General features: G+C 33.7%; 2 protein-coding genes across 2 annotated transcripts; one reads left to right on the forward strand and one right to left on the reverse strand.

Annotated features, from left to right (window-relative positions):
• Positions 1-18: 18 nt before the first annotated feature.
• On the forward strand, positions 19-7743 carry LOC119609257 (xenotropic and polytropic retrovirus receptor 1 homolog). The gene is made up of 7 exons (XM_037963969.1): positions 19-183; positions 253-672; positions 1116-1377; positions 1456-1829; positions 1890-2232; positions 7198-7498; positions 7557-7743. Exons 1-7 carry the CDS (start codon positions 115-117, stop codon positions 7741-7743), a joined length of 1956 nt encoding a protein of 651 aa, XP_037819897.1. The 5' UTR covers positions 19-114.
• A 40-nt stretch (positions 7744-7783) lies between these two features.
• On the reverse strand, positions 7784-19957 carry LOC119609274 (dynein heavy chain 6, axonemal-like; the record flags this gene model as incomplete). Its single annotated transcript, XM_037963994.1, is given in 34 exon segments — positions 7784-8094; positions 8097-8211; positions 8269-8687; positions 8690-8738; positions 8856-9013; positions 9016-9121; positions 9123-9923; positions 9983-10359; positions 10362-10437; positions 10440-10507; positions 10510-10600; positions 10602-10712; positions 10714-10745; positions 10796-10826; positions 10828-10884; positions 10886-10985; positions 11186-11222; positions 11225-11846; positions 11911-12252; positions 12320-12461; positions 12522-12871; positions 12938-13123; positions 13443-13709; positions 13772-13948; positions 14017-14734; positions 14792-14998; positions 15062-15373; positions 15448-15600; positions 15661-16255; positions 16867-17690; positions 17746-18198; positions 18261-19152; positions 19211-19598; positions 19658-19957. Coding segments are annotated over 34 exon segments (9795 nt in total), but the record flags the coding sequence as incomplete, so codon positions are not given.
• Between the last annotated feature and the right edge of the window lie 365 nt (positions 19958-20322).

Raw genomic sequence — 20322 nt, forward strand, 5'->3', positions numbered from 1 at the left:
TCGTGCAAAACAAGGGATAGGTGTATATACTTTTTCAATTAATGGTTCTAAAATAAATGCCATATTTGTTTCTTAACATTATTTCAAAACCGATCTAATTTTTCTCATTTTCAAATGAAATTTACAGAAAAATTAAGTGCCCATTTAACACCGGAATGGCGTCAACAATACATTTCATATGCAGTGAGTAAATAAAAATAAAAATTATTGCCATAAATTCAAAAAACTTCAATCCTACATCTTTATTTAAAGGATCTGAAAAACATGATCTTAAATGCTTTGGAAAATGCTCCTCTAAAAGAAATTTCCACCAACCGCATTATGGACAATTACTACATAAAATTCGAAGAAGAATTCGTCATAGAGTGTGAAAATGAATTACGTAAAATTAATACATTTTATGCCGAAAAATTAGCCGAAGCCAGCAGGCGTAATGATGTACTTTCTACCGTATTAGATGAGCTAATCGGTGAGTTTCGTTTAAGAACGCGAACAATGTCACGCAAGAGTTTACATCAGAATACGATTAAGAGAAGATTGAGACAGAAAAAGACAAATTTGATGGATTTAAAAAACGGTTTTAGTGAATTGTATTTAAGTCTGGTGCTATTGCAAAATTATAAAATGTTAAATTATACGGGTTTTAAGAAGATATTGAAGAAACATGATAAGGTATATTTATTTGCGTTTATAAAACTATACTCTGTTATGAAAAAAAAATTATATTTCGATGTGTTAAAAGTGCAATGTGTAGCCATTAATACCCCAGGTGTTATTTCTAACAAATCGAAATATAGGTCGTACATTCTACAAATATATATATATATATATTCAGAGTCCTCAGTCCTTTGAAGACCCAAGTTTTGTAAACATTTTTCCGAAATAGGAGTCAAATTCAGTTATTCAAATGCCACCGAAATTCCCATTTAAATGTCGTAAGTTAACCCCTGAAGTATGGAAGGAATATTTTTTCTAATATAGGACCATATGGCAAAAAAGGGAAAACTAAAAAAAAAAAAAACAAAAAAAGTTTAGAACCATTTTTATGATCTAATTTTAACAATAATTTTATAATTCCGCTCAGGCTGTTTATAGCATTATTAATACGATTTCAGTTATTGAATAATACAAAGGGACAGAAATGGTTCGATGAGAATATACCAACGGCCTATTTTTATAAAAATAATAAACTGGAAGAACTTATGGTAGAGGTGGAAAATAACTTCACAGAATATTTGGAAAATGGAGATCGTGCACAAGCTATGAAACGTTTAAGAGTACCACCCCTAGATGAAATACAAGAAGTTGGAACAGTATTTCGTGTAGGACTCTTTTTGGGAGCTTTTGTAGTGTTATTGAGCTTTATACTAATACTGTGTATGTATGAAACATTATTCAAAATAAGTTAATTAAATAACTATTAAAAGAATTTTTGGTTTAAAACTTTGTTTTTAGCATTTTTCGGCAATTTGGATATAAATTTCTATTCGGTACATGGTTTAATCTTATTTCGTGGTCCATTTTATGTGATTATGTATCTGTTTCTATTGGGAATAAATGTTTTCAGTTGGCGTCGTGCTGGAGTTAATCATATTTTAATATTTGAAATAAATCCTCGAAAACATTTGAAATACTCTCATTTGTTGGAATTACATGCGATTTTTGGTATTATATGGTCCCTATGTGTACTGGGGTTTATTTATGCTGATTATATTAATATATCACCTTTAGTATTTCCATTATTATTAATTACCCTCATGTTAACCTTTCTCTTCAATCCATTACCCTTGTTTTATCGAAATGCCCGTTACTGGCTGCTAAGATTAATTGTAAGTTAAATTTTCTACTTTAAAAAGTAAGAATATAAATGTTTTATCTTAATTCTAAAGGGTCGTGTCATATTGGCTCCCTTTTTTCCTGTGGGCTTTGCAGATTTTTGGTTTGGTGATCAATTAAATTCTTTGGTTGCTTGCCTTTTAGATTTCAAATATTTATTGTGTATTTTTATAAGCAATTCTAAGTGGCAAGAAGATTTTCCCTACAGCCAATGTTTGGAGAGTGACTATATTGGCAATGCTATTGTTCGTTGTTTACCTTCTTGGTTCCGTTTTGCCCAGTGTTTAAGACGTTATAGTGATACCGGTCAGGTTCATCCGTTTCTAGTTAATGCAGGAAAATATGCTGCTTCGTTTCCAATGGTTGTGTTTTCAACATTAGCTACGAAATATAAAGGTGAGTGAAAGTTATTAAATTCGCTTACTTTTTACATTCGCATTCGTTTTCGCATTCGCTAAATCTTAACAAAACGCACTTTAGTTATGTATTATTTTAACTAGGCCTCTAGTTTAGTCAGAAAATTGGCTTTTATGTTTTTATTAAACAAACGATTTTTTGTTGGAAAATTAAAATGATCAAAGATTTTCTTTCTGTTTGCCCTAGCGCCTCTAGTTTAGCCAGAAAATGGACTTTTGTGTTTTCACTCAAAAAAGCGATTTTGGCAGGAAAATTAAAATGATCACAGATTTTCTTTCTTTTTGGCGTAGTGCCTCTAGTTTAGCCAGAAAATGGATTTTATGTTTTCACTCAAAAATCGATTTTTGATGCTAAATGATAGTGATCACAGATTTTCTTTATTTTTGGCCTAGCGCCTGTAGTTTAGCCAGAAAATTGACTTTTATGTTTTCACTCAAAAAATCGATTTTTAGTGGGAAATTAAAATGATCACAGATCTTCTTTCTTTTTGGCCTAGCGCCCCTAGTTTAGCCAGAAAATGGTCTTTTATGTTTCGCTCAAAAAATCGATTTTTGATGCTAAATGACAGTGATCACAGATTTTCTTTCTTTTTGCCCTAGCGCCTCTAGTTTAGCCAGAAAATGGACTTTTATGTTTTCACTCAAAAAAACGATTTTTAGTGGGAAATTAAAATTATCACAGATTTTCTTTCTTTTTGGCCTAGCACCTCTAGTTTAGACAGAAAATGGACTTTAATTTTTTCACTTAAAATATCGATTTTAAGTGGGAAATTAAAATGATCACAGATTTTCTTTCTTTTTGCCCTAGCGCCTCTAGTTTAGCCAGAAAATAGACTTTTAAGTTTTCACTCAAAAAATCGATTTCTAGAGAGGAATTAAAATGATTACAGATTTTCTTTCTTTTTGGCCTAGCGCCTAGCGTTTAGCCAGAAAATGGACTTTTATGTTTTCACTAAAAAAATCGATTTTTGATGCTAAATGACAGTGATCACAGATTTTCTTTCTTTTTGTCCTAGCGCCTCTAGTTTAGCCAAAAAATGGACATTTATGTTTTCACTCAAAAAATCGATTTTTAGTGGGAAATTAAAATGATCACAGATTTTATTTCTTTTTGGCCTAGCGCCTCTAGTTTAGCCAGAAAATAGACTTTTATGTTTTCGCTCAAAAAATCTATTTTTGATGCTAAATGACAGTGATCACAGATTTTCTTTCTTTTTGGCCTAGCGCCTCTAGTTTAGCCAGAAAATGGACTTTTATATTTTCAATCAAAAAATCAATTTTTCGTGGGAAATTAAAATGATCACAGATTTTCTTTCTTTTTGGCCTAGCGCCTCTAGTTTATCCAGAAAATGGACTTTTATGTTTTCACCCATAAAATTGATTTTTTTGAGAAATTAAAGTGATCACAGATTATCTTTCTTTTTGGCCCAGCGCCTCTAGTTTAGCCAGAAAATGGACTTTTATGTTTTCACTCAAAAAATCGATTTTTCGTGGGAAATTAAAATGATCACAGATTTTCTTTCTTTTTGGCCTAGCGCCTCTAGTTTAGCCAGAAAATAGACTTTTATGTTTTCACTCAAAAAACCAATTTTTTTTTGAGAAATTAAAGTGATTACAGATTTTCTTTCTTTTTGGCCTAGCGCCTCTAGTTTAGCCAGAAAATAGATTTTTATGTTTTCACTCAAAAAATCGATTTTTAGTGGGAAATTAAAGTGATCACAGATTTTCTTTCTTTTTGGCCTAGCGCCTCTAGTTTAGCCAGAAAATGGACTTTTATGTTTTCACCCATAAAATTGATTTTTTTGTGAAATTAAAGTGATCACAGATTTTCTTTATTTTTGGCCTAGCGCCTCTAGTTTAGCCAGAAAATGGACTTTTATGTTTTCACCCAAAAAATTGATTTTTTTGAGAAATTAAAGTGATCACAGATTTTCTTTCTTTTTGGCCTAACGCCTCTAGTTTAGCCAGAAAATAAACTTTTATGTTTTCGATTTTTTTTGAGAAATTCAAGTGATCACAGATTTTCTTTCTTTTTGGCCTAGCGCCTCTAGTTTATCCAGAAAATGGATTTTTATGTTTTCACTCAAAAAATCGATTTTAGTGGGAAATTAAAATGATCACAGATTTTCTTTCTTTTTGGCCTAGTACCTCTAGTTTAGACAGAAAATGGACTTTTGTGTTTTCACCCAAAAAATTGATTTTTAGTGTGAAATTAAAATGATCACAGATTTTCTTTCTTTTTGGCCTAGCGCCTCTAGTTTAGCCAGAAAATGGATTTTTATGTTTTCACTCAAAAAATCGATTTTTTTTGAGAAATTAAAGTGATCACAGATTTTCTTTCTTTTTGGCCTAGCGCCTCTAGTTTAGCCAGAAAATGGACTTTTATGTTTTCACTCAAAAAATCGATTTTTAGTGGGAAATTAAAATGATCACAGATTTTCTTTCTTTTTGGCCTAGCGCCTCTAGTTTAGCCAGAAAATGGACTTTTATGTTTTCACTCAAAAAATCGATTTTTAGTGGGAAATTAAAATGATCACAGATTTTCTTTCTTTTTGGCCTAGCGCCTCTAGTTTAGCCAGAAAATAGACTTTTATGTTTTCACTCAAAAAATCGATTTTTCGTGGGAAATTAAAATGATCACAGATTTTATTTCTTTTTGGCCTAGCGCCTCTAGTTTAGCCAGAAAATAGACTTTTATGTTTTCACTCAAAAAATCGATTTTTTTTTGAGAAATTAAAGTGATCACAGATTTTCTTTCTTTTTGGCCTAGCGCCTCTAGTTTAGCCAGAAAATGGATTTTTATGTTTTCACTAAAAAAATCGATTTTTAGTGGGAAATTAAAGTGATCACAGATTTTTTCTTTTTGGCATAGCGCCTCTAGTTTAGCCAGAAAATGGACTTTTATGTTTTCACCCAAAAAATTGATTTTTTTGAGAAATTAAAGTGATCAGAGATTTTCTTTCTTTTTGGCCTAGCGCCTCTAGTTTAGCCAGAAAATGGATTTTTTGTTTTCACTCAAAAAATCGATTTTTAGTGGGAAATTAAAATGATCACAGATTTTCTTTCTTTTTGGCCTAGCGCCTCTAGTTTAGCCAGAAAATAGATTTTTATGTTTTCACTCAAAAAATCGATTTTTAGTGGGAAATTAAAGTGATCACAGATTTTCTTTCTTTTTGGCCTAGCGCCTCTAGTTTAGCCAGAAAATAGACTTTTATGTTTTCACTCAAAAAATCGATTTTTAGTGGGAAATTAAAATGATCACAGATTTTCTTGGATTGGATGGATTTTTATGTTTTCACTCAAAAAATCGATTTTTTTTTTGAGAAATTAAAGTGATCACAGATTTTCTTTCTTTTTGGCCTAGCGCCTCTAGTTTAGCCAGAAAATGGATTTTTATGTTTGCACTAAAAAATCGATTTTTAGTGGAAAATTAAAGTGATCACAGATTTTCTTTCTTTTTGGCATAGCGCCTCTAGTTTAGCCAGAAAATGGACTTTTATGTTTTCACCCATAAAATTGATTTTTTTGAGAAATTAAAGTGATCACAGATTTTCTTTCTTTTTGGCCTAGCGCCTCTAGTTTAGCCAGAAAATGGACTTTTATGTTTTCACCCATAAAATTGATTTTTTTGAGAAATTAAAGTGATCACAGATTTTCTTTCTTTTTGGCCTAGCGCCTCTAGTTTAGCCAGAAAATAGACTTTTATGTTTTCACTCAAAAAATCGATTTTTTTTGAGAAATTAAAGTGATTACAGATTTTCTTTCTTTTTGGCCTAGCGCCTCTAGTTTAGCCAGAAAATAGATTTTTATGTTTTCACTCAAAAAATCGATTTTTAGTGTGAAATTCAAATGATCACAGATTTTCTTTCTTTTTGGCCTAGCGCCTCTAGTTTAGCCAGAAAATGGACTTTTATGTTTTCACTCAAAAAATAGATTTTTAGTGGGAAATTAAAATGATCACAGATTTTCTTTCTTTTTGGCCTAGCGCCTCTAGTTTAGCCAGAAAATAGACTTTTATGTTTTCACACAAAAAATCGATTTTTAGTGGGAAATTAAAATGATCACAGATTTTCTTGGATGGGATGGATTTTTATGTTTTCACTCAAAAAATCGAATTTTTTTTTGAGAAATTAAAGTGATCACAGATTTTCTTTCTTTTTGGCCTAGCGCCTCTAATTTAGCCAGAAAATGGATTTTTATGTTTCCACTCAAAAAATCGATTTTTTTTTTGAGAAATTAAAGTGAGTACAGATTTTCTTTCTTTTTGGCCTAGCGCCTCTAGTTTAGCCAGAAAATGGATTTTTATGTTTTCACTAAAAAATCGATTTTTAGTGGGAAATTAAAGTGATCACAGATTTTCTTTCTTTTTGGCCTAGCGCCTCTAGTTTAGCCAGAAAATGGACTTTTATGTTTTCACAAAAAAAATCGATTTTTTTTGATCACTTATTTTCTTTCCTTTTGGCCTAGCGCCTCTAGGCAGAAAATCGATTTTTAGTGGGAAATTAAAATGGTCTCAGATTTTCTTTTTGGCCTAGCGCCTCTAGTTTAGCCATAAAATAGACTTTTATGTTTTCACCACAAAAATCGATTTTTAGTGGGAAATTAAAATGATCACAGATTTTCTTTCTTTTTGCCCTAGTGCCTCTAGTTTAGTCAGAAAGTGGACTTTTATGTTTTCACTCAAAAAATCGATTTTTGATGCTAATAATAGTGATCACAGATTTTCTTTCTTTTTGCCCTAGCGCCTCTAGTTTAGCCAGAAAATGGACTTTTATGTTTTCGCTCAAAAATCGATGATAGTGATCACAGCTTTTCTTTCTTTTTGCGCTAGTGCCTCTAGTTTATCCAGAAAATGGACTTTTATGTTTTCACTCAAAAAATCGATTTTTGATGGTGATCACAGATATATTTCATATTCATATTGCTTTTTCCAAATTCCTTCTAGATGATTACAATTACACCTTTGAAAATCCTTTCATTTGGTTTTATATCATATCGGCCATTTTTCAAACTTGCTACTGTTGCTGTTGGGATATTTTGCGAGATTTTGGTTTATTTCAAACATTTTCGGGAAAGAACATATTTCTGCGAGAGCAAATTGTCTATCGTCCAGGATTTTATTATTTTGCTATTGTGGAAAATATCATATTGCGTTTCTTTTGGGCTATATCTCTGTACCTGATAACACATAACTATATAAGCAGCTATAATATGGATTCTTTAGCGGGTTGTTTGGAAATCATCAGGTATTTATTATCTTTGTAGTTAATAAACAATAACATTAAGTCGAATGTTTACCATTAGACGTTATATTTGGAATTATGTACGTTTGGAGAATGAGCATTTATATAATGTGGGACAATTTCGTGCCGTGCGAGATATTTTCATAGCACCCATAGAAACCAAGAACTCCATGGAAATACAAAAAATGATGGATGAAAAGAATGGTGTGGTAAATCGTGGCTCCAAAAAATTAGCAATATTTCTCTAACAGACGCAGAGGAAGAGTTGGAAGATTAGTAGAGTTTAAACATACAAAATATTTATATTTAATAATAAAAATATTTAAATTATTTACAATAACAATGAAAAAATGTTTATATTTATGAAATATTATCAGCTACTCCTGACACCAAAGCGGTGCCACGTAAAATCCAAAAATCAGCCGGCAGGGCGGATTCCAAAAGTATAGATAATATAAAATTTGATGAATGGCCTGTGGTAGATAAAACTCCCGATCTAGCTTGGGTTTTATAAAGTGGTGCCTCATAGCGTTCAGCAGCATCTAGTTTTAGGCAGGGTATAAAACGTATGGCTGGTAATCTGGAATATAAGATACCAACTTAGCATCACATAAACCGCCCTCCGATTTGCGCCACTCTGCTGCCTCTACAAATATGCCATGAACATTTACGCCTGCTTCAGAGGACTCGGGCATATTGCCATATAAATCCTCAACCTTTAATTAAGACATATGTTTTAAGTAATAATTTTTCTTCTATAAAGCTAAACTTACTGGTTGATTGTTGAGTCTTCTCTCGAAGAAAGTCTGCTGTATTAATATATTTTCCAGTACTTGAAAGTCTATCTTTAATTCATCGATTGGCAAGACCCGTTTACGAGCGTGTGTTTGCAATACACCGGTTAGAAATGATTGAGGAAAATAAAAACCACTTATCCAAAAGGATTTTGGATTACCGCTAACCGCCCAGTTTTGTATGAAATCTATACGTCTCTGAAAATCAGCTATATAACTGGGCAGTGGTTTAATGGAAAGAAAACTTTTCTTTTCCCACAATTTTGGTACCAAATTTGCCAATAGAGCTTGAAAAACTTCCTCTAATTCCTCAGACATTACCACTAAACCCTTAATGGCTTTGCGTAAATCAATGAGGCTGGTATGCACCAAACGCAGAGAATTATTATAACGATCAATTCTTGAACCAAGACGGTGGTTAAGGAAGGCTGTTGACCTTTAGCATCAATCTGTTAGGAGTTTTATAAAGGAAATGTTGAATTTATTTTGATTAATAGTTTATTTATGTTATGAAATTGAATTAGAAATTTCTAAAATACAATTGGATATGGTGTAATGGCAAGTACCTTTAGTAAGTCCGGATGTAAATTTTCTTTATTAATTTTTTCCGCTAAAACTTCTTGTATTTTCGAAATTACCTCCAAGCATAAGTCATTCTCTTGAGCTTGACCCTCGTCGGCTGCTGATCTTGGCTGACCCACTAGCAGTGTATTAATAAAAAATTTGTTTCTTTCGTTTGAAACACTAAATTGGCATTTTCATGCATGCCAAATATTTCCGGATCCTCTAAGGTAGGAAAATTTTGTACATATTCCTGATATTCTAGTATAGTATTTTTTCCTAGGATCACGGTAATACGGATCTCCACGACAATATTTGTAATCAGGATCTAGTATTTTGTCAAATGTAAACATTTTTAATATCGTTCTCAAGCAACGCAAATCCCACGAATCGGTTACCCTACCGCCCCAAGTAATGTCACCATTGATATAGTAAATAGCTTCCCAAGGTATTTTTTGGGCCTTCTGGCGACCAATGAAAAAGTCTAGTATTTTAAGACCACATTCACGATCACTTTCATTAAACTCATACGTTATATTCCAGCCCAAGGCACCGAATTTGCGTCTTTCCAGCAGCACGGCATGGAATACACAAAGACCAAATACTATAGCACGCCATTTTTCTTGGAGCACATGCTGCTCAAAGTAGTCCACATTGATATCGGCTAAAGCACCCATAATATTCGCTTTAATACCTTTGGGCGGTTCATTTGTGACTTTAACCGAGTTTTGTAACACACTTATGGGAAAGCTTTTTTGTGGCATGGACGACAGAAAAAGGCGAAAGTTTTCATGGGCTTTGGTAACTCCCAAAGTTATGTTACGCACAATATTTTCCATTTGACCCATCCAAGAAGTGGCTAAATGGCAATTTTGCAAAAACACCCAATGACCTAAACGTAAACTCTTGTCTATTAAACTTTCGGCAACTGGCCCTTGTCCCTGACCCAATGAAATGGAATAAAATTTATCCATATATTTCATATCTTCGGCAAATCTAAGGAAATTTGCCATGGGATCAGAACCACTAGACAAGACAAAAATTAGGGGTGTTATGTTGGAAGTATCTAGGAACTGTAAAAGTAGTTATTAACTAATTGAAAATGTGAGATATAAACATTATAATTGTAAACTTACACAACTTTAAGTTGACTTCCGGCTGCTGAAACTTCGGTAAAATAGCGGCCTATGGTTGCCCTTAAATAAACCACCACATTCAACAAAAATCTTTCTCTTCTAAAAATTCGTATAAACATAAGTTTTTGGAAATTGTTAAGTCTATTATTCCAATAATCGCTGACCGTAGATGAGGACTCATTATCCGAGAATCTGAAAACCTCTCGATTATCATCAATTTCTAAGAAGAATGGCATATGCAATTTCTCCGAAAATCCTTTAAATGTTGCAAAATTTTCATCCAAAAACAAACAGGCCTCCCATTCGAAATCACTTAACTTAATATGCGTTGGCTTGGATTTCTCCCTTACAGAACCAACAACTCCTCGAGTAAGAAATTAAACTCTTGCTGACTTACACGTCCTTCTTGTCTCTCTATAGCGAGTGATAAAAGAAAACTAAATATAATTTTTATGATTTTTCAAATAGTCCCCTCGAGACATTATCATAGATAGCCTTTAGTTCGTCCAATTTCAATGTTCTATGCGCTCTTCTGTACTCATTTTAGGATGATCCAAACGTATAACGGCCACAAAAGATCTGTAAGAATATTTTAAGCTATATTGATACATGGGAATCTATGTCAGCCAGGCTGGCAACTACAAAATATAGTATAGCTCCGCGAGAGGCTAAATTGCGATATTTTTCTCTAGTGGCGGTTATGACTTTTTCAGTTTCTTCAGTGTCCCACTAAACGGGTGGCAATTATTAAGGAGTTTCCTATAAAAATATACAAAATGGTGTAAAATATCTTTGCTTCCACCGCTAACCAACCTTGGCATCATTAAGAGTTTCCACCAAATTCCTCATCGTCCAAAATATTGCCCTTAGAATTGAATAAAAGCTTAAGAACCTTGTCCTTCCAAAGCTAAACAATTGCTGCTTTACTCAGTATTGATTTTAACAATTAAATCATTTCGTTGTATTTCTAAGGCGGGAAGTTCAATTGCTACAATATCGCTAAAGTAGTAAAATAAAATTCATAGAAAATATTAGTTTTTAACGATTTAAAGTGGATTTCTAGTAATATTAATATGTTTCACAATTGGGAAATTGCGAAAAGGTTTAAAATCTCGCGTAATTCTTAAGAAGTTAAATATTAATTTTCCTTTCGAAATTCCTCCACTGTATATCCATTGTTAACTCCTATAGTTACTTACGATAACAGTTGATCTTCCAAACCACTTTCCGTAACCAAAAGTTAACCAACGTCACATTAATGCATATTTCTGGCAAATAGTGTGGATTAGCCAATTTTGTTGTCATGTACAATTTGAAATGTTCATCATAATCGATTATAACATCGCCAAGTTTTAGATAAGTTCTACCCTCAAAGACATAAGTTTCACGCTGCAACACCGGTCTAATGGAGGGATCAATATTTTCACTTATATCTTCCAAAAGTATGGGATAACCCTGTCGTATACAATTCTCTATAATACGCAATAAATTTCCATCGGTCATTTTCAAAATGTGTAAATTATTATGTTTCTCCATATTTCGAATCCAACGATTGGCTTGTTCTTGGGGATCGATCATAAGAGGCCAGCGTAGGGCTCGTGTGGCATAGAGACCATTTTCTACGGAGATGTCATCTTTCGGTAGGCCGTCGACAGTCCATTGACGTATTTCATAAGCATCACCCAAAACTTTAAGTAAATGAAATTCACTACTAGAAGCAATTTTTTGTTCCCGGCACTTGTCCACCCATTGGGCGCACAGTTCATTGCGATATTCGGTGGAAAATGCTCCCATATAAGCTACACACGCAGCAGCTACTAGAACATCTCCTGGTACGCACTCAAGTTCCAGTGTTAAAGCCTTTTTGGATATTATATTATAATTTAAAGAATTTCTGCTTACTGGGTTTTAGAATTTCACTTACCTGAACCGTTTCTTTCCATCTTACTTCCTCATCTGATAAAGCTGACGTTAAACGTCCTGCTCTATTTATACGACCATAAGTTAGATCAACCGCATCTTGTATAACTTGAAATTCACGACTTTTCTGATCGATATTATCTTTAAGAGTCTGAATTTTTGCTTCTACAGAGGCCAATTCTTGCTGTTTGGTTCTTAGAATGGCCATTACTTCTTTAAGTTCGGATTCTGCAAGTTCTTTGCGTCTGATTTTGGGTTCCACTACTTTATATACTTTGGCAAACTTATCCATGGCTATGACCCATAAACTAACCGATTTCGCTACTTTTGAAACTTTTTCGAATTTCTAAGAGGGGTTTTTGGTAAAATTTTTAAATTTGTATAAATTTTCCATGTTTTCATAAATTACTTACAGCGGGCACAAAATCTTTGTGACTTATATATTTCTTAACTTTTTTCAAAGTCTCTTCTTTAATATGTTCTTTATCGAATTCAAAAAGTCTCTTTATAAAATTCACATCCGCCATAATACCCTTAGCAGAAGCCCAGGTTGGTCTGTAAAAAATTGAAAATTTATACTTTATAGTTAAATTAAGGAAATAGAAGAAATCTTACTTAGCTCCCAATAGTATGCAAACAGCTTCCATAACAAATTGCACTAAAGCTGGTGGTGTGGTAAAAGATTTCAACTCATTTATGTCAGCCTTGGTTAAACCTTTTAGGGCATCTTCCGCTTCTTTCAAAGCGGGCATAGCAATTTCTAAATCTTTATTGGCATCATCGGACATGGCTTGACATATACCCGCCTTTTCTTTGGCATTAGCCTCATCGCGCATAACACTCTCTTTGACCTGATCGGCCAGTTTAGTATCGACAGCTAATCTTTCCAATAAAGACTTCATATTGGCCGATTTTTCATCCAGTTGTGGAACCATGACCTCCAGTTCTTTTTGCATGACAGTTATCTTGAAAATTAAGGTGAAATAATTTTTTTAATTGAATTTGGTTTCCATTTTTAAGAGAAAACTTACTATATCATTGGTCTCCAATATCTTATTTAAACCATTTAAAATTCTTTTGCGTTTATTTTTAATCTCTTCACTTTTATTTTTCAATAAACTTTGATATAGTTTTAAAAGTTCCAAATAGCTACTGGGCGTAGTGTAATAATGACGTTTCATTTCTTTGTAAAAACGTTCTGAAGCCTCTTCCACGGTCTTTATTAATAAGGGAAAGAAAGAATGAATTATTATTTAAAAGTCAAAATCCAGAGACCAAAGTATAACTATTCAGATGGCAGAGCGCTAAATCACATTATGTTTTCCAGATATCATGTCATATAGATTGAAAAAGAGTCTAATCTTTTTACTTTAAAATAAATATCTAAACCTAATGTTAAGAATAACTATAATTTCAAATTGTGAGGCCTTCTGAAAGTTATACTTTGGTCTATGGGTTTAAAATATGTTGGCCCAGTCCTCTAAATTTGAATTAAAAACTTCTCTCCTTAAATGTTAAACATTTTTATCTCAATACCTTATGTATGAACACAGTTGTTGTGGCCAAAGCTTGACATTGTTGTGGCGTTGAAGTGGTTTTCGTTAATAGTCCCAAAGCTACTGAATATAAAGCTTCCGTGGGCCAATTGGAAAACCAATCTATGGTGGTACAGTTCACCAGCGAAGGAAACATGCGACATCTGCGACGAAATGCATCACCTACTGGCGACATGGATAGTACCACATGCAAATTATTACGCACTCGATTTATAAAGAATTTATAGATGTCATCGCGACTACAACCCTGAAATATTTTAAATTTATTTTAACAAAATATTTAACTAGATTACTCATGTTTAAATTTACATCTTTCATTGCGGCATTACAGGGTTCACGGGCATCCAATATTATCTTTTCATAATCATCGCCTTCGAATAGATTAGGTACTTCACCGGAATTTAAGAGATTATTAATGTCTTCCAAAAATTCCTCTTCAACAATTTGTGTATCGATCATAAGAAAAACTACTGGGGTATTATCAATCTGAAATTAAATAAAATACTTTAGTTCGCTCATGGCAAAACATTTTTGATAGTTTTCTTAATACTTACGCCCGCATGTCGATAAATATTTCTTAAATCCTCATGAAAACCATTAATATCATAATTACGCTTTAGTTCAATTTGCATACATTTATACTCATTAACATGAGCTGCCAATTTCGTCAATGACTGCTTACCCATACCTGCCACGCCTACCAATAAACCATTACCACGATCACTCCTCAACAAACGTGCCAATCTAACGGTATGTTCTAAAGCATCTTGGAATAATATCAGATTCATTCTCTTTCCTGTCATTGAATTATAATCCTCAACATAATCCATTAAAATACTTTCCAATTTGGCGGGATCTTTAATCTCTTCATAAACACGATCAGCTTTGGGTTTACCAAAAACCATGAAATCACCATATAATATGGGAGGTTCTTCGTCCCTATAGACCTCTTTGTTAAAATGTTTCAGACACACCTCACGCATAATAGTTTTAAAGGAATTTTTGTCATCGTCATTAATCAAACGATCGTGAAAGACTCTTGTTGTTTCGTGATAGAATAAACGCAAAATTTGCATTTCCATGTTGTAGTGCAGACTGCTGGCCTGTAAAATGCCCTGTATGCATTTGGAAAGATCTCTTAAATTAAATATATAATGTGACTTATCCGGCGTGGGTAACATTTCCTTGGCTATGCGCATATAAACATCAACACAGGCATTGACAATGGGCGTAGAAAGTGGGCGTATAACCGAAGAGAATTCACTTAAAAATCTGTTATTTAGGCTAGATGTTAAAAAAAGTTAATTTAAAAAAACTTTAATAATTTACCCCGTTAAAATGCCATCGAAAATTGTGGTTAAAATTTCATCATTTGGTTTGGGCAGTGCGAGTAAAGCAAAATGTCTTACAAAACGTGGTGTTAAGGGATTTCTACCTCCACCCGGTGGTGCACAACCACAACCCAAAACTACATCTACAATTTCTTTCCAAAATAATTTCTCACGATCATAAAATCCCTTAAAATCTAAAAATTGTCTAAAAATAGTAGAAAATCTGTCAGAGTTATGATAACTTCCAAAGTTGTTAGATTTCTATTACCTTAATAGCTCAATGGCTGGTTGACTGCCATAAGTATCCAATTTGGGCATATTAACGTCGTCAATAAAGACTATAACAGTTTTTCCTATAGGAGCACCTAACTGATTACGTTTACGTTTCTCTAAAGGACCTTCTATCATTTCTTGGGTGCGTATGCTGCTAGTTTGGGCGGAGAAATTTATTTGCACCGGCACCACCGATTTCTGTAAAAGCTTTTTTAGAGTGGTAACAGCCAAAACTGTTTTACCCACGCCCGTGTCACCAGTGAACATTACTGGATATTTGCGTTGCAATAGTAATTCTGTAACATATCTGTTGATATAAAAATTTACAAATAATTCTTCATAAATCCCTGTATTCTGCCAAATTTTACGAAATTTACTCACCCATATTTGGTAGTGTCAACAGTAGGAACTTGCATATCGAAATATTTATCATCACGATTGAAAACAAACGTATCCACAATTGCAGACCAAGATTCCCAATTACGAGTTTGCATATTAATTCTGTAGTCCCAAAGACAACCTTCCTCAGGGAAACTAAAGTATAGAAATACATTTTCTTAAAACACATTTTAAACGATTTTTATAGAAACTTACTTTACATGCTCTTTCGTAGCCATGTGTTGCTTTAAAAACTGCTCAAAGACCAATTTCTCTTGATCACGAAAATTGGATGATTGAGACCAAAGAATACACCATATAAACATTTTATTTAGTAAAGTTTTATATTCATCTTCTTTGAAATCATGCCAATTTATTTGTTCTATTAAAGAAAACAATAATTCCAAACACAGACACACTTTGGAACAGGTTACTTGAGCTATAAGAAACGATCCATACTTTCTAGCCAAATCCAAAATAGTTTTAAAGTTTTCGGTGAATAAACTATATAAATATTTTAATTGTGCTTCCTGTATTTTCTTTGTAATGGGTCCTGATATCCATGAATCTAATAAAGGTACCCAGCCAAGATCATCGGGATCCACATAGACCATGCCACAACGTGATACGGTGGCTGGAGAGGCTTGTACCAGATCTTGAACTTCGAATACCATGTGTACCCAGGCAGTAAGTTTAATGCGTTCCGAATTGGCCAAACAAAGCATTTTATTATCGTCCAGCACTGTATTTAAGTTTTCAATCCAAACAGCATCTACCGGTCCATCGTTAACAATCCATTGATGAATTTCATCTAAAAGTTTTCAGAAAATGTTCGTAATGAATGAATGAAATAACTTTGTCATTTCGTTATACATTCGTGAGAAAGAAGTTTGTCATTTAAATATATTTTTCCGACCTATTAAGTATATATATTCCGTGTCCCTAAAGACAACCAAGTCGATTTAACCGTGTCTGTCTGTTCATATGTACATACATATCTTGAAGACCCCTGATATCAGTGTAATATTAATATAAATAGAAATTGTATTACGAACCAAAAGCTAACAGTAGCTCTCGTATATTTAGGTCCAATTCCGAAATGAACATAACCATATCGGTTCAAAATTTAATTGGCAAATGTTGTGTACATACACAAATTATCCAGTGAAATATTTTTCGGATCGATCCATAATTGGTCTAGCTATCATATTAAGTACACTTCCAAAATCACTTAATCGTATGTAACTCATCGGGATAAAGATGATTTTCTATATACAAATTATTCTGACATCGTTTTAAAATTATACACCAATATGTTTTGTATGTAAAAAATCATTCTGCGACCCCTTAACCGGATCCGTTTCAAAATTTATAAAATGTAAATTTCTATTATTATTCTGACTTATTTTCCTATTAACTTACCTTCTACATTAACTGCCGTTCTCACCGCCAAACCTAGCAGACCATCCTGCCATTCCAAAGTTTTAGGATTAACATAACCATATAGTTCATTCATTGATACCGCCTTGGGATTCATACATTGTATGGTAACCGGTCTAAAGTGAGGACCGGACACTTCAGTTTCATATAAATGTCCTAGAGCAAATTCTAAAGCATGCAATACCGTCGATTTACCACCTCCCGTAGGACCCACCAACATTACACCCCATCTTACGCACATGGTCTCATAAAGTTGTATACATTTGCGTAAAGTGGCATTAACAGGTTGCAAATTCTTTTGCGCCAAACCCAATACAATACTTTCTTGTAGTTGAGGATGTGAGGAATCGGGTAAGTCGACTCCCGGAAACAAATCACTAAGTATGCCCAAAAAGAGTATGGCATCATCTACTAAAAATTTCGGAATATTTGAGTCTTTAAGAGCAGCAATTAGTGTTATATCTTCCCTTTGATCGGGTGAGGCTCTTTTCAAAGCCCCTGCCATAATAAGCACCGATTTTACAGCACGCATGCCAAAATCATAATGATTTTGTTGGCTTAGTTGTTCGGAACAAAGTTTATACATTTGTACCATTTTTTGGGCTAAATTCTTGGGATCCTCAAAACCTTCCGAGTAGAGAATGACTTCAGCAATAAGAGCATAATCGGGTACCATCATAGATATAGGACGAAATAGAGCTTTCAAATTGTCGGGAAGTTCAGTACGGCCAGCATAGCCCGGATTCATGGTTATGAAAACAGCACAGGATTTATTGAGTTTTATTTCTCGTCCCTCGAAAATAAATCTTTTCGGAAAGTTAAAAATTTTGATATATTCCTATAAAGGAACATTAAACTTACCTTTTAGCATTGATAACTTTAGCATTTCTTATGGTTATTAGTTGTTGGGCTATAACCGACAGCACCTCAATGTCGATACGATTGAACTCATCGAAACAACACCATGCACCGCATTGGGCCAAGCCCGAGAAAAAGCGACCCATCATTTTGTAATCCAAACCATCAGAACAATTGAATACCACACATTGCTTAGCTACAGATTTTGCTAAATCTTTTGTTGTTTCAGTTTTACCCGTTCCCGCTGGACCAGCAGGAGCACCACCTAAATCCATTTGTATGGCACCCATTAGGCATAAATAACAACGATCGGTGAGAGGTGTCAAAACTAATACACCGCCAGCACCTAAATATTCGTAGTAATACGGTATGGTAGCCGAAGTCATTCGTGAATAAACGGTATCTGTTTCGGGTAACCAATAGAAACGTAACATTTTTAACCAATCAAAATCGGAACTGGAAATAAAAATTATTGTAAACGTACAGAAATTTCTTACAAATACCACCATACAACTTACGATTTTACAACATGTTTGTCAATCAGCATTCTTACAGAATCTTTAGCATGTACATCAATAGTAATCAATGCAGTCAAAACTTTCCTAACCAAACTTGTAATATTCTGCCTAGTTAAGGCCGCTAAGGCGGCCAGATTCTTCAAGCACTTCGTTTCGAATTGTTTCATTAGACCAACAATTTTATTTTCATCATTAAGAGGATTATCTAAAATCGCATGAATATCGCTGGCCCATTGCTGTTGAGAAATGGTTAAAGCCACTTGATTTGGATGATCTTGAAACCAGACATCACGTTCCTTATTCGGATAACATTGATAACCAAAACGCATGGCACGTTTGACCGAAGCAAACATGCCCTCCTCCACTTTACTTAACCATTCCTCCACTGCACCTCGAGCTTTTAAACCTTTCTGAAAGAATAGTTTTTCACCTTCGGGAGATATAAATGCCAAAATATCATTGGTGGGTATCATATGACCAGTACCATCATCCTTTTGACCGAATTCTAGACGATGTATGGCATCGAAACATTTGCGCAAATGTGGCTGTACAGCTTGTGGTATGCGTGTTTGTGCCAAAATTTCGAGAAGTTCTCCATTGGAGAGAAAATAAAATCTAGGAAATACTACTCTCTTGACTTCAAGATACGCCTCTAAACCTCGAGTTATTAAATCCAAAAGTCGATTATTTTCCTTAAGTATGTCATAATTATCTTTGGAAGACATTACCGGCAAAGCTAGGGAAACCTTTTTGGCTGTACGCAATAGTTCTTTAAAGCTTTTATCGACTACAAAAAACATTTTGGCCTCCTGAGGCAATTGCCTTTGTATATCTGGTGAGGCAAATATAGCCTCTAAATAAATCCAAGATGTTTGACAATCCATCCAGACCTCTGAAATGTATAAAGCAATCATAATTGTGAACTCTTTAAAATTGTTGTTCCTACACACCCAAAGTTTTTCCAAATTGTTCCAGCAACGATATCCATGTGTCAACCTTATTTTTAATAGGTGCCACATATTTCGAAGCAGCTATAGTATTTATATTAACATTTGAATCATCTAAAATGGTTTGTAATTCCTCGGTACCGGCCAAAATGAAGACATCCTTTTGATCATGATAAATGACAATGGAAAGTTCTTGTTCCTTCCAAACACCTTCAATACTTTTCAACATATTCTCAAGTTGTGCTTCACCAGTGGCTTGTGAAGATATTTCCATTAAAGAATTGGCTATATCTTCATCAAAAGCATGCTGTTCCTCGTAAGTTGATAAAAATATATTTTCTTCTTGAAAGAATTTTCGACCCAACACGGTTTCGATATCGGTCCAGTGACGCTATGGAAAATTAAGTTAATTTTTATTTTCTATAAATATAACTCGCCCTTTATAAATACCGCTCTAAAGTTATTATTCCTAAGATAGCCAATTACTGGTAATTTCAATTTGAAATCTTCTGCAGCTTGTTTTAGTTCGGGTAGTATATTATTGGCTGGTAGATATTTTTCAAATTGCATGCAATTCTTAATTGTTTTTATAGTTAAATCCACCATTTCATTGACAACCAACTTATTGAATTCTAAAGTAGTCCAACGTTTATAGGCTTCTTCCCATTCTTCTACAGAGTTATGGAGATTTTGACGTAAACGTATTTCGGTAAATGTTTGATCCATTTCGGTGTACATGGTAATGTCAATCTAAAAACGGTTTAATTCTGTATTATTTCAAATTATCCTTAAAAATAGCTTTTCATGTGAAAAATATACAATCGGTAGTTTAGTTTTTCTTCATTTTTATGCCGATATCATTATTAATTCATGAGTTATTTTCAGAAAAGGGCTTCATATGGGAGCTATGACTAAATATGAGCCGATCCAGAAAAAAGTTTTCACAATGACGGAAGTGGGCTTTATGAAGCTAACATGGATATTCTAGAGAGCGATAATAACAATAAATCCCTTTTCCGGGAATATATGTAAATTTGTATGGGAGCTATATGAAATTTTGAAACGATTTTATAAGGTTCAACCATGAATAATTGCAAGAAAGAACAGACTTCTGA

Source organism: Lucilia sericata, unplaced genomic scaffold (assembly GCF_015586225.1).
Source record: "Lucilia sericata isolate MDLA Ls3-8-SP2 unplaced genomic scaffold, ASM1558622v1 Contig000954F_arrow, whole genome shotgun sequence".
NCBI lineage: Eukaryota > Metazoa > Arthropoda > Insecta > Diptera > Calliphoridae > Lucilia > Lucilia sericata.